The 25,103-nt window shown below is 47.5% G+C and overlaps 1 protein-coding gene across 1 annotated transcript in view; it reads left to right on the top strand.

The window, feature by feature from the left end:
* AKAP10 (A-kinase anchoring protein 10) overlaps window positions 1–22,661 on the top strand; it is a 67,976-nt gene extending 45,315 nt beyond the window's left edge. The window contains exons 8-16 of the mRNA XM_081945421.1: window positions 4,509–4,632; window positions 7,276–7,412; window positions 8,612–8,756; window positions 12,830–13,009; window positions 16,168–16,277; window positions 18,133–18,215; window positions 18,752–18,804; window positions 20,673–20,771; window positions 21,275–22,661. Coding sequence (XP_081801547.1) covers window positions 4,509–4,632; window positions 7,276–7,412; window positions 8,612–8,756; window positions 12,830–13,009; window positions 16,168–16,277; window positions 18,133–18,215; window positions 18,752–18,804; window positions 20,673–20,771; window positions 21,275–21,280 — 937 coding nt within the window. The 3' untranslated portion in view covers window positions 21,281–22,661. The remainder of the gene's footprint in view (window positions 1–4,508; window positions 4,633–7,275; window positions 7,413–8,611; window positions 8,757–12,829; window positions 13,010–16,167; window positions 16,278–18,132; window positions 18,216–18,751; window positions 18,805–20,672; window positions 20,772–21,274) is intronic.
* The last annotated feature ends 2,442 nt before the right edge of the window (window positions 22,662–25,103 follow it).

Raw genomic sequence — 25,103 nt, 5'->3', positions numbered from 1 at the left:
TCTCTATGTGCCCGTCGATGACCGATTTGTCTTGAGTTCCAGGAATTCTCTAGCATTTTTTGGACTTACCTTGGTCTACGATGCTCACAGTCTTCCCATGCGGCCATAACGGCCAGGAACCAAGATGGTCGTATGTTGATGTCTATCTGTAGCAAGAAAGTTCTCTGTGTTTTGCTGGAATGACGCTCCTAAGTGCCCTGCCTGATACACCAACTAGGTCATTTCCCCAGTCTTGATTTTGGTTCACTCTGCCCTCAAAGAGAGATCCGACCTAACATTAACGGTTAGAATGATTAGCCAGTGGAACCACTTGCCTCCAGAAGTTGTAAATGCTCCAAAACTGGAGTTTTTAAAGAAGAGATTGGAAAGCCATTTGTCTGAAATGGGATGGGGCAGCGATGGCAAACCTTTTCAGCACCAAGTGCCCAAACCGGAACGTGCACACATGCGCTGGAGAGCTTGAAACCCCAAGACCAGCTGGCTGGTGTGCGCATGCCTGGTTTTGGGGGCTGTTTTTGGCCATTTTTCAGGTCATTTTTCGGGCTGTTTTCAGGTTGTTTTTCGGGCTGTTTTCAGGCTGTTTTTCGGGCTGTTTTCAGGTTGTTTTTCGGGCTGTTTTCAGGCTGTTTTCAGGCCGTTTTTCAGGCTGTTTTAGGCCATTTTTCGGGCTGTTTTCAGGTTTTTCGGGCTGTTTTCAGGTTGTTTTTTGGGCTGTTTTCAGGCTGTTTTTCGGGCTGTTTTCAGGCCGTTTCTCGGGCTGTTTTCAGGTTGTTTTTCGGACTGTTTTCAGGCCGTTTCTCGGGCTGTTTTTAGGCCGTTTTTTTGGCTGTTTTCAGGTCATTTTTTGGGCTGTTTTCAGGCCATTTTTCCAGCCTGAAAAATTGGTAAAATCAGCCTGGAAACAGCCCAGAAAATGACCCCCAAAATGCATTTTTGGCTGTTTTCAGGCTGTTTTCCTGTGCTCTGGTGGCCGGCGCGCATGTGCACACTGGAAACCAGAAGAGCAACTGGCAACGGCTCTGGGTGCCACCCCTGGTACCAATTGCCATAGGTTCACCATGACAGGTATAGGGATTTCTGTCTGAGGAGTGAATCAGAAGACCTTCCAGCAGAGTCTCAGATCCTATGGTTGGTTAGTGATCTTAGGATTCGATCACATCCCAAACTTTTGGGGGAAATAAGGAGAGATCCAATCTAGTTGTGAATGCTTCAACACTGGAAGTTTTTAAGATGATGTTGGACAACTGTTTGTCTGAAATGGTACTCTGTTTCCCTGAAAATAATCCCTCCCTGGATAATAAGCCCAATTGGGTTTTGAGCGCATGTGCTAAAATAAGCCTTCCCCAAAAATATTGGAACACAGCAGCAGCCGTGAAGTGACCACGCTGTCTGCCTCCTGCACCTCAAAAATAATAAGGCCTCCACGAAAAGAAGGCCAAGCACTTATTTGAGGGTAAAAAGAAAATAAGGCCCTGATTTATTTTCAGGGAATCACGGTATAAGGTCTCCTGCCTTGGTCAGGGATTGGACTAGAAGACCTCCAAGGTCCCTTCCAATGTAATTCTATTAATGGATGGATGGATGGAAGGAAGGAAGGAAGGACAATGGATGGAAACTAATCAAGGAGAGAAGCAACTTAGAACTGAGGAGAAATTTCCTGACAGTTAGGAGAATTAACCAGTGGAACAGAAGTTGCCTCCAGAAGTTGTGAATGCCCCAACACTGCAAGTCTTTAAGAAGATGCTGGATAGCCATCTGTCTGGAACGGTATAGGGTTTCCTGCCTAGGCAGGGGGTTGGACTAGAAGACCTCCAAGGTCCCTTCCAACTGTTATTCTTCCTTCCCCTTCCCTTCCCTTCCCTTTTCTTCCTTCCTTCCTTCTCCATTACTGGAGGTTTTCAAGAAGCAATTGGACAACCATTTATCTGAAATGGTATAGGGCCTCCTGTCTGAGCAGGGGGTTGGATTAGAAGACCTCCAAGGTCCCTTCCAACTGTTATTCTTCTTTCTTTTTCCTTCCTTCCTTCCTTCCTTCCTTCCCCATCATTGGAGGTTTTCAAGAAGAGATCGGACAACTATTTCTTTGAAATGGTAGAGGGTCTCCTGCCTAAGCAGGGGGTTGGGCTAGAAGACCCCCAAGGTCCCTTGTAATTCTGTTAAACTAATCAAAGAAAGAAGCAACCTAGAATTGAGGACAAATTTCCCGAGTGTGAAAACAATCCATGAAATGCCTTCTCTCCAAAACAGGACACTGGGATGGGGTGGGGGATGCGTGCGGCCCCGGGTCTCATTTCCACCCTCCCCGGCCTCCAGCAGCACTCTGTCTGCCCCAAGGCCCCCCACCAGGCCCGTTTTCGACCTACCCGGCCCCCAGCACTCTGCCTGCGAAAAAACGGGCCACACTGACTGTCACCCTCTGCAAACCCCCGTGTACCTTCGACGTTCTCAAGACACTTTCAGTTCCTCATTTTCCACCATCTCATTCTTCCTGCTCTAAATATATCCATCTCAAGTAGAAACTTTGCAGAAAATGCAGACACAAGTCAGCGCATTAGAAATATTAGTCTGGTACATTTTGCAATATTATATTACCCTATTTTTCAGAGTATAAGACGCACCTTTTTCCCCACCAAAAAAGAGGTTGAAAATCTGGGTGCATCCTATACACTGGATACAGCATTTTTGGCCTCCCGAATCCCTGTCTCCCCCTTTGCCTAAATGGCTGTGCAGAGCCTTATGGAGGCTTTCAGAGAGCTCCTGGGGGCTGGGGAGGTCAGAAATGAGTAAAAAAGGGCCCGTTTTTTGCTCACTTTTACCTCTCAGCCACTAGGAGCACTTTAAGCTTCCTAAAGGCTATGCATGCCCTTTTTTTAAAATGAAAAACGGATCGTTTTTTGCTCAATTTTAACACACACACACACCAGCCCACAAGAGCTCTCTGCAAGCTCCCTAAAGGCTATTCATGCCTTTTGGGGGGGGGGGACGGACGAGCCATTTCTAGGAGGCTTGCAGAGTGCAAAAACTTTTTTTTAAAATTTTCCTCTTCAAAACCTTGCTGCGTCTTATACTCCGAAAAATACGGTAGTTTAAAACTTTGGTTCAGTGAGCTCACAGCAAGTTCACTTCTAGGCCTATTAACCTGCAACTTTCCAATGAATATTTTCTCCTCTCACAATGGCCTGGAACTGGCTCTCAGCCCGCTGAGCCTCCAGGTGCCGGTCCCTGGCCTTGCACTCCCGTAGGTCTTCCCTCTGCTTGGAAAGCCTATGCTCCTAGTCCTCAGTGAGGTGCCTCTGCTGAGCCTCCTTCTCGGTCAGATCCAATTTGAACTGAGCTTTTTTGCCAACTTTTTCTCCTGGTGGCTGCTTTTGCTCCAGCAACTACTTCCTGTTGGGGCCCTAAGGAGCCCGGCCGGGCAGGCGAGGAGTGGCGAGTAGAGGCTGGCAAGGCGCCCCTCGAAGTGAGTGACATTGAGTTGGCCACACCTACCCAGTCATGTGACCACCTAGCCACGCCCGCCCACCCAGTCATTAGGCAGATCATTTTAGTGGTCTGCGGGATTTAAAATTATGAATTTAGTGGTCCCTGAGGTCCGAAAAGTTGGGTCAGGCCTGCAGCCATCTTTCCTTTTGGATCCTTGGCCTGCCACACTTTCTATTATTCTACAATGCATTTTCTATTGTGGGAAAATGAGAGAGGGGGATTGTACTGAGTTAGATGATAGGTAGCCATAACAAAATTATTTCTAGAAAGCCAAGGTCATCCTTTGTCTTTGCACCTGATCGGAACTGGATAAGTGGAACTGCCAGCATGGGAGTGGGAGATTGGACCATGTGATGGACCTGTGGGTGTGGGGGGGCAAGATCTTGAACTTTCAACTGGGTGGGGAAAACCGGGAAGCTTTCAGATTCGGGTTTCCCCAGATAGGCCAACATGGCTCTCTTCATCAATTGGAACTTTGAGCAATACTTTGCCTCGGATAATTTTGGATGCTATTTGGAACCCTGGGAGGTTGGTGACCCCTGTCCTAGAAGACCTCCAAAACCATCCTCTGCTACCAATTTGTGAAGGAGGGGAAGTTTCCCCCCACCTTCGATTAACGAGGTGCGGATCGCAGCCCTTCCAAGAAGCATATCTCTGAATAAGCAGTAAATAAAACCCGAGAACATGTTCTAATGAAAACAAACTTTAATATGAAAATAAAAATAAATCTTACTATCTAATTCTTATATTCTGGCAAGAGCAATGTTTCCCACCTCCTTCGGCAGGCAAACGAAAGATCAGAAAGAAAGTACAAGAATGTGTGACGTATTATGAAACGTGTTAGGAGACATGCGCAGTAAATCATTGTCAGATAAGAAAAACATTTCTACAGTATAACTCAGAATATAAGCTCAATTGACAAACAAATTAACGCAGTGACACTCCCATCCTTCTGTAATTTTTGGAAAGGAAGAGCGGACTAACTAACTTCTGATGGGGAATGCCCCTCTTTTCTTCTCTGGCAGGCACTTTAGCGAATTCCTGCGAAGCCATCACTTCTGCAAATACCAGATCGAGGTGCTGACCAGTGGGACAGTCTACCTGGCCGATATCCTCTTCTGCGAATCAGCCCTTTTCTACTTCTCAGAGGTGAGACAAGGTGTTGCCCGGTTAGGGAGATTTGATTTGATTTATTTTCAGTTTGCCCGCCACCCATCTCACATGCGAAGAGACTCTGGGCAGCTCGATTCAGTGCCGCCGTTCGCGACAATCCAGGTTTTTGTGGAATTTGTCTTCCTAACACCCCCATAATAAAGGCAGCGCTCACCCCTACTTTACGGGAAGGGATTACACCCCATTTGTGTGTGCAAAAAAGTTCAGGGTAAGTTGCGAAGGCAAACGTCACGACTTTACACAGGCTCTTAAAATGTTGTTTTTTTCATTCCTTCGCTCTCCAAGATATATTAGACCAGGGGTGTCTAACCGTGGCAACTTTTAAGCCTGGGGGATTTCAACTCCCAGAATTCCCCAGTCAGCCATGCTGCTGGGAAATTCTGGGAATTGAAGTCCACGGGTCTTTAAATTGACACATTGGATATCATAAGAAGACCCATGAAGTCCACAGGTCTTGAAATTGACACACTGGATATCATAGGAAGACCCATGAAGTCCACAGCCTTTGAAATTGACACACTGAATATGGACAAATTCTAGGCATTGAAGTCCACAGGTCTTGAAATTGACATTGGATATCATAAGAAGACCCATGAAATCCACAGTCTTTGAAATTGACACATTGGATATCATAGGAAGACCTATGAAGTCTATAGGTTTTGAAATTGACACACTGGATATCATAGGAAGACCCATGAAATCCACAGCCTTTGAAATTGACACATTGGATATCATAGGAAGACCTATGAAGTCCACAGGTTTTGAAATTGACACACTGGATATCATAGGAAGACCCATGAAATCCACAGCCTTTGAAATTGACACATTGGATATCATAGGAAGACCTATGAAGTCCACAGGTTTTGAAATTGACACACTGGATATCATAGGAAGACCCATGAAATCCACAGCCTTTGAAATTGACACATTGGATATCATAGGAAGATCTATGAAGTCCATAGGTTTTGAAATTGACACATTGGAAATTGACAAATTGGATAGGGACAAATTCTGGGAATTCAAGTCCATAGTTCTTGAAATTGACAAATTGGACAATTGGATATTGTAGTCCTCGACTTATAACAGTTCATATAGTGACTGTTCAAAGTTACAACGGTCCAGAAACCAAATGACTTATGGCCGTTTTTCACCCTTAGCGACCGTTGCAACATCCTCGCAGTCACGTGATCCAAATTCAGACGCCTGTCAACCGACTCATATTTATGACGGTTGCAGCGTCCCGGGGGGGATGTCACGCCATCCCTGTTGACAAGCCAAGCCATTGGGGAGGCTGGATTCACTTAAGAACTGGGTGACTAACTAAAACAATGGCAGTGATTCACTTAATAACCACGGCGAGAAAGGTTGTAAAATGATGCAAGAGCCGCTTAACCAACGCTTTCCACTTAGCAACAGAACATTTCTGTTCTGGGGGGGCTCAATTGTGGTTGTAAGTCAAGGACTGCCAGTATTAGACGGCTCTCTATGCACGAGGGCTTTTGCACACCTGAGAAACACTCGTTCTCGCCTCACTGCTGAATCTTTTATATCCGGCTGGGGGTGTGAAAAAAGCCGCCCTAAATTTAACCGAAGCATAATTTTAATTTTCGTAGCTGGGAAGACGTCTGGCGAATTGTCAAACTGTATTTATAGCAAAATAAAAACAAAACCACCCCACTCTGCACTTCTCTTCGCCCCAAAGATTTTGTTTTCTGCATAAGGGGTTGGTTTGTGTTTGGTTGCTGGTTGTGTTGCACAATCGGTGGTGTTTTTCATTGGTGTGTCCTTTTTTCTCTCTGGCGTGGAACAAAGAGCATCTCTGGATTCACGGGGGCATTTTTGTCTTCAGGAGCTCAATATAAAACTGTCTCAATGATGCTGTTTGTTTTGCTTTTAAGATCAGGGTAAATGCTTCAAAAAAGGAACTTTTTCCTTCCCTTCCCCTGCCTCTTTCCCTTCTTTTTCTTCCTTTTTTCCTCCCCTTTCCTTTTTTCCTTTTCCTTTCACTGTTCATCTCCCTTCCTTCCCTCTTTCCTTTTCTTCCCTCTTTCCTTTTATCCACCCATCCATCCATACTGTTTTCCCTTTCCCTTCCCTCCTCCTTTTTCTTTCTCTTTTCCTTCCTCCCTTCTTTCCTTCCTTCTGTCTTCCTCATTTCTTTGTTCCGCCTTTCCTTCCCTTCCAACATTTTCCTTTGTTTTCCTTTCCTCTCCTTCCCTTCCTTCCTTCCTTCTTACCTTTCCTTTCCTTCTTCTCCCTTCCCTTCATTTTCTTTCCTTCTTCTCCCTTTCCTTTCCTTCCCTCTTTCCTTTCCCTTTCTCGTTTTTTTACCCACCCATCCTTCAATATTTTCCCTTCCCTCCTTCTTTCTCTCTTTCCTTTCCTCCTTCCTTCCTTTCTTCTGTCTTCCCCATTTCCTTGTTTTGCCTTCCCTTCCAACATTTTATTTTCCTTTCCTTCTTCTCCCTTCCTTCCTTTCTCTTTCCTCTTTCCTTTCTTCCTCCACTCCTTCCTTTCCTTTTCCCCTTCCTCATCCCCTCCCCTTTTCCCACCTAGAGGGAAATTTCACACTTCAAGCAGGAACCATTGTGCTCACCTCCCCCTGTTTGTCTTTGCCAGTTCATGGAGAAAGAAGACGCAGTTAACATCCTGCAGTTCTGGCTGGCCGCAGACAATTTCCAGTCCCAGCTGGCAGCCAAGGAAGGCCAGTACGACGGGCAGGAGGCCCAGAACGATGCCATGATCCTGTATGATAAGTGAGCCTCATCCTTACACCTCTCTTTCTCCCCACCTCACCCAGCAGCTGCCCTGCTTTCCATCTGGCCAGCCCTGATGACGACGAGAGCAAAGTCAAACCCAGCATCCCGGAGTCACCTGATCCCTTTAGCGGCCTCCTGGCAAGCAAAAGCCCACGGGGGAGCCAGCTTCACTTAACAGCCGTCTTACTCACTTAATAACTGCAGTGATTCCCTTAACAAATGTGGCGAGAGAAGTGTCGTGAAAGTGAGACCAAATCCACTTAACCACAGTCTCGCTTAGGGACATAAATGTTGGGTTCAGTTGCGGTCGTAAGTTGGGGGCTTCCTGTAGTCTCGATGCCAGAGGGCTGGGGGGGGGTCATGTTTCACTCTTTCTTCCCCTCCCAACACCTCCCCGCCAAACCCCCAGATTGACAAATGCCATCCCCTGAGGGGAGGGGGAGGAAACCCCAAAATTTGAGTCAAAAATGCTTCAAAAGAAATGAACCCAAGCTATTTTTCACCTTTGTTCTTGTTCTGACTGAGGCTTTCCCAAAAAACACGAAGCACATTCCTGGTCCCCGACAAAACTCCTTTTATTAAACGAATGTGAATTCCTCTCCTTCACCTTCAGCCAGGCCTGGCAAACAGTCTTTCAAAGGAATATTTAGGACCACAGACCTTATCTAGCTTGGAAAGCTGCCATGCAAATATTTTCCCAAAGGAGGGGCTGTGCAAGGAAAGGCTGGGCACAGAGTCTCTGAGATTCACGGACAGATCTTCACACTCTTGAAACGAATCTTAACAACCCAACGAACGAATTGTTTCCTGCAAAAGCCCCCTCCCCTTTCGCTCCTCTTTTATTTCCTCTGGGAGGGGCCATTCATCTTCCACCTGTGGCTTTACTCCCAAGTCGACCCTGATTTCTGAGCTGTTCTTTTCTTCTGGCAGCTCTGCGCGTGCGCACCCTGGGAACAGGCTCCAGCTGCTCCTCTGCCTCACTGCTCTCTAGCTCAGTAAGCACCTGATCAATGCCAGATGGCCTCGGCCCCATCTCTGCCTCTGATGCAGAACCCTCGTCCGAGCCTTCCCCGGCCTCCAGGACCGGCCCATGTTCCTCCCCAACCTCCTCACTGTCTGACTCTGCTGGCTGGCCACAACAGTTGTCTTACCGTTCTTTCTCTGCCTACCTGCCTTTTCCCCTCCACTCCAAATAGGTACTTCTCTCTTCAGTCCACTCACCCTCTTGGCTTCGATGACTCCGTGCGGTTGGAGATCGAGTCCAACATCTGCAGGGAAGGCGGACCCCTCCCCAACTGCTTCACCACTCCGCTGCGACAGGCCTGGACCACCATGGAGAAGGTGAGGATGGGCCCTGGGATCAGGGACGGCCCTGAAAGAGTCCGACAGGATGTGGAGAGATCTGGTTAAGGCAGTGCTTCTCAATTATTTTCTGTCATGCCCCCCCTAGGAAGAAGAAAACATTTTGCGTCCCCCCTGCAACTGTAAATAGTATCATTTGTCTATAAAATTGTTATAAGTACACCTCTGCATAACACTGTATCCTTGTTAACGTATAAGAGAGTAAAAAAAGAAAGAAATGTGGATCAATTTACAACAAAGAATAGCTTTATTAACTGTAGCAGAAAAGATTTAAAGGAGCACAGGATTTAAAGGAACACTATTAAAAAAAACTTTAACCTGCAAAACAAAAATATATAAAATAATTTGAGCTGAGCCCCCCTTTACGGAGCCTCGCGCCCCCCCCTGGGGGGCCCGCCCCACTATTTGAGAAGCACTGGGTTAAGGAGACGGAGCAGCTCTCGGCTGCAGGGTGAACTCCAACGACTGCTTGATGGGGATGGGGATCACTTTATTTTAAATCTCAAGAATTTCTCAAGCTCAGCATCTTTTTAGATGATGGGTGTCAATTCCCAGAATTCCCCAGCCAGGATGCTTTAAGAGGGGTGGATTTCCACTCCCAGAATCCCCCAGCCAGAATGCTTTAAGACGGATGGGCTTCCACTCCCAGAATCCCCCAGCCAGCATGCTTTAAGAGGGGTGGGCTTCTACTCCCAGAATTCCCCAGCCAGCCTGCTTTAAGAGGGGTGGGCTTCTACTCCCAGAATTCCCCAGTCAGCAGGCTTTAAGAGGGGAGGACTTCCACTCCCAGAATCCCCCAGCCAGGATGCTTTAAGAGGGGTGGGCTTCTACTCCCAGAATCCCCCAGCCAGCATGCTTTAAGAGGGATGGGCTTCCACTCCCAGAATCCCCCAGCCAGGATGCTTTAAGAGGGGTGGGCTTCTACTCCCAGAATTCCCCAGCCAGCCTGCTTTAAGAGGGGTGGGCTTCTACTCCCAGAATTCCCCAGCCAGCAGGCTTTAAGAGGGGAGGACTTCCACTCCCAGAATCCCCCAGCCAGCATGCTTTAAGAGGGATGGACTTCCACTCCCAGAATCTCCCAGCCAGCATGCTTTAAGAGGGGTGGGCTTCTACTCCCAGAATTCCCCAGCCAGCATGCTTTAAGAGGGGAGGACTTCCACTCCCAGTATCCCCCAGCCAGCATGCTTTAAGAGGGGAGGGCTTCCACTCCCAGAATTCCCCAGCCAGGATGCTTTAAGAGGGGAGGACTTCCACTCCCAGTATCCCCCAGCCAGAATGCTTTAAGAGGGGAGGACTTCCACTCCCAGAATCCCCCAGCCAGCATGCTTTAAGAGGGGAGGACTTCCACTCCCAGTATCCCCCAGCCAGAATGCTTTAAGAGGGATGGGCTTCCACTCCCAGAATCCCCCAGCCAGAATGCTTTAAGAGGGGAGGACTTCCACTCCCAGTATCCCCCAGCCAGAATGCTTTAAGAGGGATGGGCTTCCACTCCCAGAATCCCCCAGCCAGGATGCTTTAAGAGGGGAGGACTTCCACTCCCAGTATCCCCCAGCCAGCATGCTTTAAGAGGGATGGGCTTCCACTCCCAGAATCCCCCAGCCAGGATGCTTTAAGAGGGGAGGACTTCCACTCCCAGTATCCCCCAGCCAGCATGCTTTAAGAGGGGAGGACTTCCACTCCCAGTATCCCCCAGCCAGCATGCTTTAAGAGGGGAGGGCTTCCACTCCCAGAATTCCCCAGCCAGCAGGTTTTAAGAGGGGTGGGCTTCCACTCCCAGAATCCCCCAGCCAGCCATGCTTTAAGAGGGGAGGACTTCCACTCCCAGAATTCCCCAGCCAGCATGCTTTAAGAGGGGAGGACTTCCACTCCCAGAATCCTCCAGCCAGCATGCTTTAAGAGGGGTGGGCTTCTACTCCCAGAATTCCCCATAAGTATGATTTAAAACATAATGGCTGAGGAATTCTGGGAGTTGAACTCCCTCTGTCTTAAAATTGCCGAGAAACACTCCTTTATGTAAGGTGAAATATGTCTGTCGACATTGGCAGGGAAAGAATTTTTCTGTCACCTGTTAACCAAGATTGTATTTAACCAGACATTGCAAAGGTTGATTTCAAAACCAACCCTCCCTTGTAGAACTGATGATGTTACCTAGTTGGGTCATGAAACATCTGCAAAAAAAAAAAAAATCAAGTTCAAAGCACACTTAAGGACCCCACAGTCCTTCTCCTCCCTGACGTTCCCCCATCCCCTTCTCCCCTTCACAAACCCCGTCCCCTTCTAGCGCTGATGATGATACCTAGTTGGGTCAGGAAACGTCTGCAAGGAAACCACCAACCTCAATACAAAGGATCCCACAGTCCTCCTGCTCCTCTTATTCCTCCACGCCCTGGTCCCCCCTTCTCTTACAAGCTCCACTACCTTCTAGCACTGCCAATGTCAGGCGTTCTAAATACCATGCAGAATTAAATCATTGTCCAAGGCAAAGTTATCCTCAAAGGTCCAATTTATTCGTACAGGCAAGTTAGCACGTCTATGGAATTCCAACTCTGATGTTCTTCCTGGGATTCCACTCAGTTGAAAGTTCATGATCTATCCCCACACCCACAAATCCATCACAGGTTCCAATCATCATCTTCCACGCTGGCATCTACACCCCTCTGCTTCCGGTCAGGTGTTGAGGTGCGGAGACAAAAGATGACCTTGGCTTCTATAAAAGAATGTCAACAATACATTCCACAATCCTACTCCTTTCTATTCCCCCCTCCCAACTACTACACTAATGAAACAGCATAGGAAATTAATAAAAAGTGTGACAGGCCAAAGATCCTAAAAAGAACATAACTACAGGCCTGACAGCCTTATTGTTCTGACCTGGGCTTCCTAAAAATCACACGCTTAGTCCCAAAAACCCTCTTTATTTAAATGGCTGTGAATTATGTTCATTCACAGCCCGTAATGAGTCACAAAGAGTTTGTGAAGAGTCCGACAGAAGTCTGCCACAGTCTTTCGGGGTAAGGCTGATAAACGCCCACCTTTATCTCCCTTGAAGCGCTGCCAGAGACCTCATTGCCAATTAGTTTTGCAAGGCCAGACGGAACACAGAGTCAAACGGAGCTTCTCAGAACTTGAACCGACCAAAACGAACTAATTGCTTCTTGCAAAGGTTTACACCTGCTTGCTCTTTTGTTATGTCTTATGGGAGGGGCCAATCATCTCCACGCCTTACTCCCAAGTCGTCCCTGTTTTCTTAACTGTTCTTGCTCTCTGGCAGCTGTGCACATGCGCACACTGGGAACAGACTCCCCCTGTTCCTCTGCCTCGCTGATGTCAGGCTCCGGAGGCAGCACATTACTCCCTTAAGGTCCTGGCCCCCTCTCTGCCTCCGACGCAGAGCGCTCGTCTGAGCCTTCCCCAGACTCCAGGACTGGCCCATCTTCCTTCCCAACCTCCTCACTGTCCGAATCTGCTGCACACTGATGATGTTACCTAGCTGGGTCATGAAATGTCTTCAAGAAAACCACCCAAGCTCAGAGAGTACCAAGGACCCCACAGTCCTCCTTCCTCCTCCCCCTCCTCCTTCCTGCAGACCCCACTCCCCTCTAGCACTGATGATGTTACCTAGCTGGGTCATGAAATGTCTCCAAGAAAACCACCCAAGCTCAGAGAGCTCCAAGGACCCCACAGTCCTCCTTCCTCCTCCCCCTCCTCCTTCCTGCAGACCCCACTCCCCTCTAGCACTGATGATGTTACCTAGCTGGGTCATGAAATGTCTCCAAGAAAACCACCCAAGCTCAGAGAGCTCCAAGGGCCCCACAGTCCTCCTCCTCCCTCTCTTCACCCTTGTCCCCTCTTCTCCTTCTCTTCCCCTCTGCAAACTCCCTTCCCTTCTAGCACTGATGATGTCACCCATCTGGGTCACGAAAACACCTGCGAAACAAAACCCCAGCCCGTCTCAAGAGAAGCTCTGAGGTTCAATTCTGAGCTGCCAACATTCTCTTCTAAGGATGGGGCTGGTGGTCACTTCCCTCCTCCCGTTCTCTCTCACCTTGCAGGTTTTCTTACCCAGCTTCCTGTCCAGCAATCTTTATTACAAATACTTGAACGACCTCATCCATTCGGTCCGGGGAGATGAGTTTGCCGGTGGAGGTCTCTCCTTCCACGCTCACGGTCTGGGCAACGTTTCCGACCACTACTCCCACGTGGGTGCTGCGGACAGCGGGGCTACTTCCCAGGTGCTCGGTTGAAACTTGTTGGTCTCCTTTCCCCCCCCCCCCCCCAAAAAAAACCCTTAAGTATTCTTACTTATACCTAGAGTACTGCGTCCAGTTTTGGTCACCGAGCTATAAAAAAGATGTTGAGACTCTAGAAAAAGCACAGAGAAGAGCAACTAAGAGGATTTTAGGGGACTGGAGGCTAAAACATACGATGAACGGTTGTAGGATCTGGGCATGGCTAGTTTAGTGAAGGGAAGGACCAGGGGAGGCAGGTTAGCAGCCTTCTAATATTTGAGGGGCTGCTCCAGAGAGGAGGGGGTCAAGCTGTTTTCCAAGGCACCCAAAGGCCAGACAAGGAAGAATGGGTGGAAACTGATCAAAGAGAGATTCATCCTGGAAATAAGGAGGAATTTTCTGAAAGTGAGAACAATCAACCCGTGGAAAAGAAGTTGCCTTCAGAAGTTATGGGAGCTTCATCAGTGGAAGCTTTCAAGAAGAGAGTGGACTGCCATTGGTCAGAAATGGTGTAGGGTCTCCTGCTTGGGAGGGGGAAGGGGTTGGGCTAGATGACCTTAAATGTCCCTCCCAACTCTGTTAAAACTATTCTGCCTCTTCTTAATAGTTGTGATGACTACCGTGTTTTCCCGAAAATACGACCTACCCAGAAAGTCAGTCCTAGCTTGATTTTACATGCACCCAATATAAGCTCTAATTAAGACCCCGCTCACTCCAGGGTGCACAGGTAAGAATTAAGCTAAGGTGGGGGTGGTGTAGGGTGGCGCTTCCCTACTACTTACCTTCTGATAGTTGCAGCCAGGCCATGCACACCTCGGCCCATTTAATACAATACAATACAATACAAAACAATAGCAAGAGTTGGAAGGGACCTTGGAGGTCTTCTAGTCCAACCCCCTGCCTAGGCAGGAAGCCCTATACCGTTTCAGACAAATGGCTATCCAACATCTTCTTAAAGACTTCCAGTGTTGGGGCATTCACAACTTCTGGAGGCAACTTCTGTTCCACTGATTTCTTCTGCAGCCAGCAAGGCTTTCTTGAAAGCCTCTCTAGCCGATAACAGAACTCCAGATTGTCAAAATATTCATGACTGGGAGAGACATGGGAACAAGGTCAGCCAATGTATAGGCATAGCGACTAAGTCAGCCAATAGATCTAAGTCTGTGCAGAGAATTGAAACAGAAACTTAAGCAGTCTGCTGCTCTGAGAAGTAAACCAGCAGCCTGTCTGCAGAAATGAAAGCAGCTACTTGTGTTTGCCTGTAACTCTCCTGCCTTGTGTTTACTTGGAAGAAACACCTGTTGGTACTGTACGTTTATTCATCTATTCTTACGTATATGAAGAAGTGAATGAATCCAGCTGCATCAGTTATCTGTGGGTGCATCTGGATTTGAATTTATGCAGCAAACCCTGACAAGGATGGTCAGGGGCGACTTGCACAAGTGAGGAGAATCAGTGGATGACATCCTTCCCCCCCCCCCCAAAAAAATAAGACCTGGTGCCTTTTTTGGTGGCAAAATAATTACAAGACAGGGTCTTATTTTGGGGGAAACGCGGTAAATTATCGGGTCCTCTGGACTTTAGTCAGTGGAGTCAATTAATTGTGAGAAAATACAGCTTGGAAATCCGAGAATGACCATTAAAATTAGAATTTAGAAGGATGCTTTATTTAAGGATTGGACGGACATCTCCGGCACGGCGCGTCAGGGAGCGTATGTTTCTGTTGTTGGGGATGATTGCGTAAGTGTTTCATTTATATTTCTGCAAATCTAAAGATCTAGCCAGGGGGACATTCAAACAGCAAAGCACAGGACAGGAAGTGGCATCCAGCGATCGACAGGAAGACACAAACCTCTGCAGAAGGCGAGTTAGATTTAGGAGGTGTGCCTCAGGGGTGAAATGCTACCGGTTCGAACCGGTAGTAAAAAGGCTACCTAAAAGGATTGTGTTTCTGACAATCAGTTGTGGTTTAGATTAGCTAGAAATTGTCGAATTTCCTGCTTTCTAGCTACCGTATTTTTTAAACTATTAAGACGCATCGGTGTATAAGATGCACCAAGATTTTGAAGAGGTACCGTATTTTTCGGTGTATAAGATGCACCTTTTTCCCCTCGAAAAAGAGGCTGAAAATCTGGGTGCGTCTTATACACTGAATACAGCAATTTTTTGCCTCCTGAAACCCCTCCCCCTTTGCAAAAATGGACGTGCAGAGCCTTTAGGAGGATTCCAGAGTGCTCCTGGGGGCTGGGGAGGGCAGAAATGAGGGGAAAATAGGCCATTTTTTGCTCATTTTTGCCACCACCACCCCTCCCCCAGGAGCACTCTACATTATAAGCCTCCTAAAGGCTATCCATGCCCTTTTTTGGGGGGGAAACGGGCCTGTTTTTGTGAAAAACGGGCCGTTTTGGGGACATTTGCAGAGTGCAAAAACTTTAGTCCTCCCTGGCCCCCAGGAGCCCTCTGCAGACTTCAGCAGGGTGGGGAAAGGGGAAAATGCCCCCCGTTTTTGCAGAAAATGGGCCGTCTTTCACAAAAAAGGGGGGGCATGAATTCAGGAATTAGTTTAGATTAGATTTAGATTAATAGATTGGATGGATGGATGGATGGATGGATGGATGGATGGATGGATGGATAGATATGAAGACAGACAGACAGACAGATAGATATGGAAGATAGGAGGTGAGAGAAATGATAGACAGGATAGACAATAGATAGGTGGATATAGACAGACAGATAGACAGAAAGATATAGATAGGCAAATAGGTATAGATAAACAGATTAGGTAGGCAGATATGTAGGGGGAGAGAGAGAAAGAAAGAAATAGACAGGTATAGAAATAGACAGATTACGTGGGTAGGTGGGGATAGCTAGCTAGAGACAGACAGATTCAACAGACAGAGAGAGAGAGATTAGATAGACAGACAAATTAGAGAGATTAGATAGATATAGATAGATGATAGAAAGAGATTGGATAGATAGATACAGAGAGAGAGAGAGAGAGAGAGAAATAGACAGATACAATGATTAGTTAGAAAGAGACTATATACAAGCAATCATTTTATGAAAAGTTTAAATCAGATTACAGTTATATGAGGTTCTTTTTTCTTTTCTTTTTTCCTCCTTCGTTCTCTGAATCATAATACCTGAACGTTACATCACAGCCCAGCCTCAAAAAGGCCAATGTCAAAATCCTGAAAAACTTTGATGAAGCAATAATTGTCGATGCTGCCAGCCTGGATCCCGAGTCTCTGTATCAGCGGACCTACGCTGGGTAAGGGTTTTCCTTTCCATGCCGAGCGGCAGCTGGGAACCCAGGCAGATGCTTCTCCTGCACCTGGAAGAGATCAGCCGAGGGCTACAGAAACCTGGGATGGGGCGTTGGGCTTTTTAAAATATCTATCTGACAATAGATAGATATTGTCAGATAGAAATGTGGAGAAAGAAATGTGGAGCAGAGCTTCAGAAAGCGCTTCATGGCACAGGGCCTAGTTACATGCAGGATCGCATCCTGCCCCACACATCCCTACGACCAATCCGCTCACACAGAGAGGGACTTCTCCGGGTGCCGTCCGCCAAACAGTGTCGGGGGGCGACACCCAGGAGCAGAGCCTTCTCTGTGATGGGCCCAGCCCTGTGGAATGACCTCCCCCGTGACATCAGGATTACTTCCGATCTCCGCTCCTTCCGTGTACAGCTGAAGACCCACCTCTTTCAATTATCTGGCCTGGCTCAACCGTAATTTTTCTCACTCCTCCTGACTGTCTTTTTAAATTTTAAATTTTAATTGTACATTGGGTTTCTTACAATTGGGGTATTTTAATGGTGATTTTTAACTGTCAAAATGTTGTAATTTGTTACCTCCTCCGTGCATGTGTGTCTTTGTATATATGTATGTTTATGTGTTTGTACACATGTTTTATGTTCTAAATGCTCCATTGTACGCCGCCCCGAGTCCTGCCTGGAAAGGGAGCGGCTAATAAATTCAAATTATTATTATTATTATTAGAAAGATAAAAATAAAGCTGCTAAGAAAGGAATGAGGAGGAAAGGTGAGAAAGAAACTCAAGATAACCCCGTCGTAAGACGTGACAAATTTGGAGGAGGCTTTCAAGTTTGAATTATCCTACCCTGTAATAAAACTGTATTTTTCAGAGTATAAGACACACCTAGCTTTTGTGTAGGATAACAAGGGGGAAAAAGTCTTCCTCTGCCTCCCAGCAATTTGCCTCCTTGCAGCAAACAGCCTGTTTCAGTTTTAGCACAGCCTGATTACCACAAGCAGCTGATTGTCGGTTGGATCGGCCTCCCGACCATCAGCTGTTTCAGGCTGCAGGGATTGCCATTGCCTATTGCTGCCTCCGTGCGCCCCATTTTTGGCCTCCGCATCCCATTTTGGCACTCCGCACGCCTCATTTTCCGCCTTTTCCAAGCGACGGGAATCAGAATGGGTGGAAAATGGAGCATACGGAGGCCGAAAACGGGGCGTGCAGAAGCGGCAATAGCAATCCCTGCAGCCTGAAACAGCTGATGGTCGAAAGGCCGATCCAACCAACAATCAGCTGTTTGTGCTAATCAGGCTGGGCTGAAACTGAAACAGGCTGTTTGCTGTTTGCTGCAAGGAGGCAAATGGCTGGGAGGCAGAGGCCAAAAGGTGGGAGCCAGTGGGTGGGCAGGGCTATAAGACGCACCCAAATTTTCACCCTTTTTTAAGGGCGGGGAGTCCGTCTTATATTCCAAAATATACGGCAAGTAGTCCTCAAGTTAGGACCATTCACAACCTTCTTTCAAAGTTACAACAGCTGGATAAAGCGACTTACGGCCAGCCCTCGCACTTACGACCATTTGGTCTCCATTTTCTTCAAGGGGTGGGCTATGTAGCCTTGTTCAAGTCCCTCCTTCACAGTTCGGTTCTACTTTCCCCACAGTCCGCTTTCAACTCCTTTTCACTTCTTGTGTGAAGGTCGGAGAATAAGGCCTTCGTCTCTGACATGGGGAAAAATAATAGATCTTCCAGGTCAACAGGTGGGATTTGAATCTGGGTGGATTCTTTGCCGTTCACCTCCCATCTCGGCTGCAACCTCCCCCAACCGCTCATAGCTAACAAGCCGCTATTCCTCCTCCTGCAGGAAGATGACATTTGGCCGCGTGAGCGACCTGGGCCAGTTCATTAGGGAATCGGAGCCAGAGCCGGACATCAAGAAGTCCAAAGGTCAGTTGCCTTTTCCTCCTCAAGAGAAGATCCTCCTAAGACAAGGTTTCTCAGCCTTAGCAGGTTGAAGAGGGGTGGGCTTCCTCTCCCAGAATCCCCCAGCCAGCATGCTTTAAGAGGGGTGGGCTTCCATTCCCAGAATCCCCCAGCCAACATGCTTTAAGAGGGAAGGACTTCCACTCCCAGAATCCCCCAGCCAGCATGCTTTAAGAGGGATGGACTTCCACTCCCAGAATCCCCCAGCCAGCATGCTTTAAGATGGGTGGCCCTCCACTCCCAGAATTCCCCAGCCAGGATGCTTTAAGAGGGGTGGGCTTCCATTCCCAGAATCCCCCAGCCAACATGCTTTAAGAGGGATGGGCTTCCATTCCCAGAATCCCCCAGCCAACATGCTTTAAGAGGGGTGGGCTTCCATTCCCAGAATCCCCCAGCCAACATGCTTTAAGAGGGGTGGGCTTCCACTCCCAGAATTCCTCAGTCCTGTTGACTCCATAAAACATGTAATTTCTCAGTCCTTCTTTTTCCTCTCTTGCCAGGGTCCATGTTTTCACAAGCAATGAAGAAATGGGTGCAAGGAAATACAGATGAGGTAAGGCGCGTACTACTTATTGGGGGGGGGGGGGGAGAGCGATTTGTTTGGTGACTTAGAGAGACCCTCCTCTGGGGACCAGGCAGGTTTTAGGTCAGAACAAGCAAAAATTCTTCCCCAGAATTCTTTTTTAAAAAATGGTTGCAGAGGAACTATCAGGTGGTCATTAAGTGAATCCGGCTCATCCCATTGACTTATCAGAAGCCAGTTGGGATGGTTGCATAGAATGACCCTTGGATGCTGCAATCATTGTAAATACATGCCAGCTGTCAATCCCCCTAATTTTGATGACGTGATCATGCAGATGTGACGGTCATAAGTTTGAGGACTGCTCCCAAGTCACGTGTTTCAACGCCTTAGTAACTTTGAACAGCCATTAAACCAGGGGTGTCCAAACTTGGGAACTTTAAGACTTGTGGACTTCAACTCCCAGAATTCTGGGAGTTGAAGTCCACAAGTCTTAAAGTTCCCAAGTTTGGACACCCCTGCATTAAATAAATACAGAAAGTTCCCAAACTTTAACAACCTTTCCTTTATAAACCACCAAAAGTTACAAGGGCACTGAAAAAACTGACTTATGACCATTATTCACACTTATGACTAGCATCCCCATCGTCACGTAATCCAAATCCAGACTCTTGGTAACTGACATGTACTTATGACGATTGCAATGTCCGGGGGGGGAGGGGGGGAGGTGTCGCGTGATCCCCTTTTGGGACCTTCTGACCAGCAAAATCCATGGAGAAGTCGGATTCACTTAACGACTATGACAAGGAAGGTTGAAAAATGGAGCCAAACTCAATTAATAACTGTCTCACTTAGCAACCAAAATGTGACGCTCAATTGCCGTAAGTTCAGGACTACCTGTATTGGAAGGTAGGGGCACGTTATTTCCATAGTGGCCCATCAAATCTGGTTTGAAATTATAGCTTGGGCCCCAAATGAATTGGAGCGGGAGGCGAGAGTCCTGGGGTATAGCTGTTGTGGCCTGTCAGCTGCCGGTCCCTCCAGAAGCCGAATCGGAGGAGGAGGAGGAGGCGTGGGAATCAGGGTCAGCATCAAGCCAACCTGAGATCTCCGAGGGAGAAGAGGGAATGGAGCTGGGAGGAGGGGGGGATGGAGCCTGGGCTGTCCGTCAGCCCTCAGATGGAGAGTCAACAGTCCCCAGGTCTGGAGGTGGCTGATGAGGAAGAGGAGGAAAAGCTGGGTCCAGTGCCTGACACATAAATGTGCAGAAGGCAGAGGAGAGGAGAGGAGAGCAGTGGAAATCTATGGGCCGGTCCTTGGGACGGAAGAGCTACCACTGCTAATGAAGCCCCACCGTAGCTCTGGGGATAAAAGGCAGGTTGCAGAGATGATTAGATGTGGCAGACAACTATTCATCTCCCCTGCCGGACGGACTTCTTAGCCTCGGTGGGAGAGAAACTTTTTGCCGGGGCTGCCGGCGCTCCTGATAAAGGAATCTTTGAATTAATCTCACGGGGCTTGTCGTGTTTGAGGAGCTGGGTCAGAACAATAGCTTTTGTCTGCTCGTTAGACGCAATCCCAGAATGCCCTGTGCGGTGGGGAAATGTTCTGTGGGCGTGGCTTGGTGGGGGGGAAGAGTCATGGGACTGGGTGGGCGTGGCCAACTTTTTTCCACTTTATAAAGTATTTTTTTCCCTGCCGGTTCTGGCGAATAGGTCAGAAAAAAAGTGCTTTAAAAAAGGGGGGGAAGCTTCCGACGCTCGCGCGGCTCAATATCGGAAGCTTTTTTTTTTTTACTACTGGTTCTCAGAACCAAGAACAATCGTCCTTAGCGGTTCGGCCGAACCGGGAGGATTTCACCCCTGGTCCTGTGCTGACGGACTCCTTCGCCCTGTTTCTAGGCCCAAGAGGAGATGGCATGGAGGATAGCCAAGATGATCGTCAACGACGTCATGCAACAGGCGCAACCCCCGGAGGCAGCGGTCGAAAAGGTGACCAAGGTAATGGCTGAGCTGCCACAACACGGAGGTCCAATCTTGGCAAGTTTTAAGACTCGTGGACTTCAACTCCCATGCTGGCTGGGGGATTCTGGGAGTGGAAGTCCACCCATCTTAAAGAATGATGGATCGGGAATTCTGGGAGTGGCTCAGTGGCCAAGACGCTGAGCTTGTTGATCAGAAAGTTTGGCGGTTCGAATTCCTAGCGCCGCGTAACGGAGTGAGCTCCCGTTACTTGTCCCAGCTTCTGCCAACCTAGCAGTTCAAAAGCACGTAAAAATGCAAGTAGAAAAATAGGAACCACCTTTGGTGGGAAGGGAACAGCGTTCCACGCACCTTTGGCATTGAGTCATGCCGGCCACATGACCACAGAGACGTCTTCGGACAGCACTGGCTCTTCAGCTTTGAAATGGAAATGAGCACCGCCCCCTAGAGTCGGGAACGACTGTGTGAGGCGAACCAATTTTTTTAACCATCCCTTTTTTTTTCCTATATTTTTTCCTCAGCTATGATCTTCAAGAGTTTCTGCCTATGAAGTGAAGCAGAGCCGGATTTCTCCCCCTCCTCCCCGAAGCCCCCTTCTCACAGCTGCCCGTCTAGCGCCCCATGCCCTATTAAGCGGTTGCATCTCCCTCTCCCCCCCCTTTGTGCTGGGGGAGAAAAAAGGCTTACCTTTGTCTCTGGAGAGCCAATTGAAGGAAGATTTTCCCCATCGCCTCCTACCAAGGATTCTCCTTTCTGGACTACAGTGAGGCATGGAGAACGAAAAAATCGCCCCTTAGTTTTCCGAGCTGCATTTTTTTGGTTGTTGTTGATATTGTTGTTATCGCAAACTTTTTAAAAGAGACATTTGCAATCAGAAAGGCTCAGGGCACCTTCGGTATGTTGGAGAGGGATTCGCAGTGGATCGGGGTCGGGGTGGAGAAAGCGGGGAGCAGTCTGGAACCGTTTTGGAATCATCCTGAAATAATGAAGTATCCCATTAACTGGATTCTGTTCCCCCATGCATTTGGGCCATTCCGGAAAAAAGAAGGAGTTGGAGACAAACAATTTTTCCTTCCATTTTTCTCTCTTCTTGCCTTCCAAAATAAACCGTGCAATTCCATGCCTCTCTCTCTCTCTCACACTCTGCGGAGCAACATTGCTGCCATCTGAGAAAAAATGCAAGAAAAATAATAATAATAAGCAATGAACTTTTGTGCGTTTCCTGGTTTTGTTTTGTTTTTTGTCTCCATGAAGGCGAAAGCGACGACTGTCGCCCGGTTTTAGACGTTCATTCAGTTTTGGCTGAACCGTTCCAGATTCCTGCCTTTCTCACTTCTCCGTTAATGCAATTTGTGGGGTTGTTTGCCTTTTTGTTCCCCCCCTCTCCTCCTTTTTCCTTTCTACAAATAAATCCAAAACTTCCTCCGATCTCCAGCGCGTGCCACGCGCGAGACGTTTTACAAAAGTTTGGAATACTTGAGACAAAATCCACTCCCGTCGTGCTTATAGGGTGTTTTTTTTTACCCCCTTCTCCTATTTTTTTTCTGTTGCAATGTTTTTATTCCTTTGCAGAGGTTTTGGGGGATTTCTTTACGTTCTCGGCGTTTTGTTTCCTGAAGACTTGTGCAAAAAAGAAAGCAAAAAAAAAAAAAAGGATTTATGATCTCAAAACTACTTTTAGGAAAGTTTTTTGATTTGCCTCCGGCCCTTGGAAAGGGGAATGGACTAAACGCACATCACTTGTCCAGTTTCGGCTGGAGCGAGACGCCGTCAAGAAACGAAACATGTATGAGTTTCTTTGGTACTGTGTACCATCTTATCGTCTGATACCCAAGTATTCCAGTACTCAAACCATATTTAATTGTGTTTTGATTGAAATATAAATATATATATATAGCTATATATAAATTTGGTACCTGTGTCCCGTTTTCTCTGTGTGGTTTGTTTCTGCTGCATACCTTTCGGCTTAATCGGGGGGGGGGGGAAATGAAGGGGGCTCTTAAACCTTCGTCTTCAAAACCACTCATGGGTCATTCTTCTGCGGGTTTCCAATCTGAGTGGATCTCCAAAGGTTTATTACGAAGGAAGGCGAATAGAATAACTGGACTGGAAGGGACCTTGGAGGTCTTCTAGTCCAACCCCCTGCTTAGACAGGAAAGCCTTATACTATTTTCAAATGGTTGTCCAAGCTGAAAAAGCCCCTTTGGGACAACCGTGACCTGGATGAAGGAGAATCTCTTCAGTCTTTTAGCTACGCAATTTGGGGTGAAGACCCTTGGAATGGTTGTGGGAATAGGAATGGATTTCCAGAGGAAAAATTGCAGACTACAAGAGCCATTTGCACCACTCAGGTGTCCCTGAGGACACGGAGAAACCTCCAAGTGGCCTCAACGACCCTCTAAAAGGATGCAAATGACCAGCTGTCTGCAAGGACTATAAATCCTTCCATTCCCCACCATCCGGTCAGAGTTGAAGAAGCTTCTTGGATGAGAAGCAAAACGTCTTCAAAAGAAAAAAGTCCAACTGCCTCCTGAAAAAAGCACCTTTGGGACAACTCATCACCTGGATGACTGAGAATCTCTACAGACGGTTGTCCAATTGCTTAAAAACTCCCAGTGTTGTAGCATTCATTACGGTAATTAACTGTCCGTTAAACTTCTCTCCTTGATCAGCTTCCATCCGTTGCTTCTTGCCCTGCCTTCAGGTGCTTTGGAGAACAAGCTGACCCGTCTTTGTGGCAGCCCCTCAAATACTGCAACATCATAATGGATTGGAATAAGGGTGTTACATAGCCTATAAAGTATTGCAAAATTTTGTGCACGCACAAACCAGAGTCACCAATTATTTTTTATTTATTAAATTTGTTTGCCACTCATCCTGCTGCAAGGCGGCTCAGGGCGGCTTATAGCCTCAAAATAAAACCATAAATACTGTATTTTTCAGATTATAAGAGGCACCTGACCATAAGATGTACCTAAATTGAGAAGAGGGAAACAAAAAAAAAAGGTTTTTGGCCTCTGCGTGCCGCATTTTCAGCCCTTGGGGGGGGGCTTTTTTTCTACCCATTTTCAAGGCTTTTTGGCCCATTCTCGGGGCCTTTATTGGCCCGTTTTTGAGGCTTTTAGGGGTCGGTTTTTAAAAAAACTGGGTGGAAAAAGCCTTGAAAACGGGCCAAAAAATATCCCAAAAATGGGGCGTGCAGAGGCAAAAAATGGCCGGTGGGTGGGCGGGGCTTCAGCAATATTCAGTCTGTAAGACGCAGAGACATTTTCACCCCCTTTTGGGAGACAAAAAAGTGTGTCTTATAGTCCAAAAAATATGGTATGTATATCAATTTATAAACTCACAATAAATTGTGATCTGGGTTTCTTGGCAACCTGTTCACGCTTACAATCAGTTGCCAAAGTCTACAGCTCTTACAGTTCCCAAGTGCCCTACCATTAGTGATCACCATTTGCAATGTTGTCTGCCGTCTTCCCCAGGGAGTCCATGGGGAAGCCATCGGGAAACGTTGCAAATTTTTGCTGCCTGCTCAGCGGACTCCTTTCTCATCTCGGGGGGGGGGGGGCTGGGTAATAGAACTGTTAACCAGGGTGAGGCAGCTGAAGTCCTTTGGCAAGCTGCAGAAATCAATTAGGGTTAGACTCCATTCAAGGAAAGTTGGCTTGGAACTCAACATTAAGAAAACTTAAGATCATGGCATCCAGCCCTCTCAATTCCTGGCAAATAGATGGGAAAGAAATGGAGGTAGTGACAGGTTTTATTTTCCTGGGCTCCAAGGTCACTGCAGATGGGGAGTGCAGCCAAGAAATTAAACGACGCTTGTTCCTGGGGAGGAAAGCGATGGCAAATCTAGACAGCATCCTAAAAAGCAGAGACATCACCCTGCCAACACAAGTGGGTCTAGCCAAGGCTGTGGTTTTCCCAGTTGCAACGGATGGCTGTGAACGTTGGACCGTAAGGAAGGCTGAGCGCCAAAGAATGGAGGCCTTTGAACTCTGGTGCTGGAGAAGAAGACTCCTGCATTGAGTCCCTTGGACTGCAAGGCCATCCAACTGGTCAGTCCTAGAGGAGATCCACTCTGGCTGCTCTTTAGAAGGCCAGATCCTGAAGAGGAAACTCAAAGACTTTGGCCACCTAATGAGAAGGAAGAAGGACTCCCTGGAGAAGAGCCTCATAGATGGATGGATGGGTGGGTGGGTGGGTGGGTGAACGGACACTGATTGAGAGAAAGATAACAGGTAATAAATAGAAGATAGATAGACAGACAGATAATAATAATATATATAGAAGAGACAGACAGACAGACAGACAGACATTGATTGAGAGAAAGAGGACAGGGAATGTATA

The sequence above is a fragment of the Natrix helvetica genome (genome assembly GCF_964273705.1).
Source record: "Natrix helvetica genome assembly, chromosome: 2".
Lineage (NCBI taxonomy): Eukaryota > Metazoa > Chordata > Lepidosauria > Squamata > Natricidae > Natrix > Natrix helvetica.
Note: the sequence above shows the minus strand (reverse complement) of the source record. Positions and strands in the feature narration are given on the sequence as shown.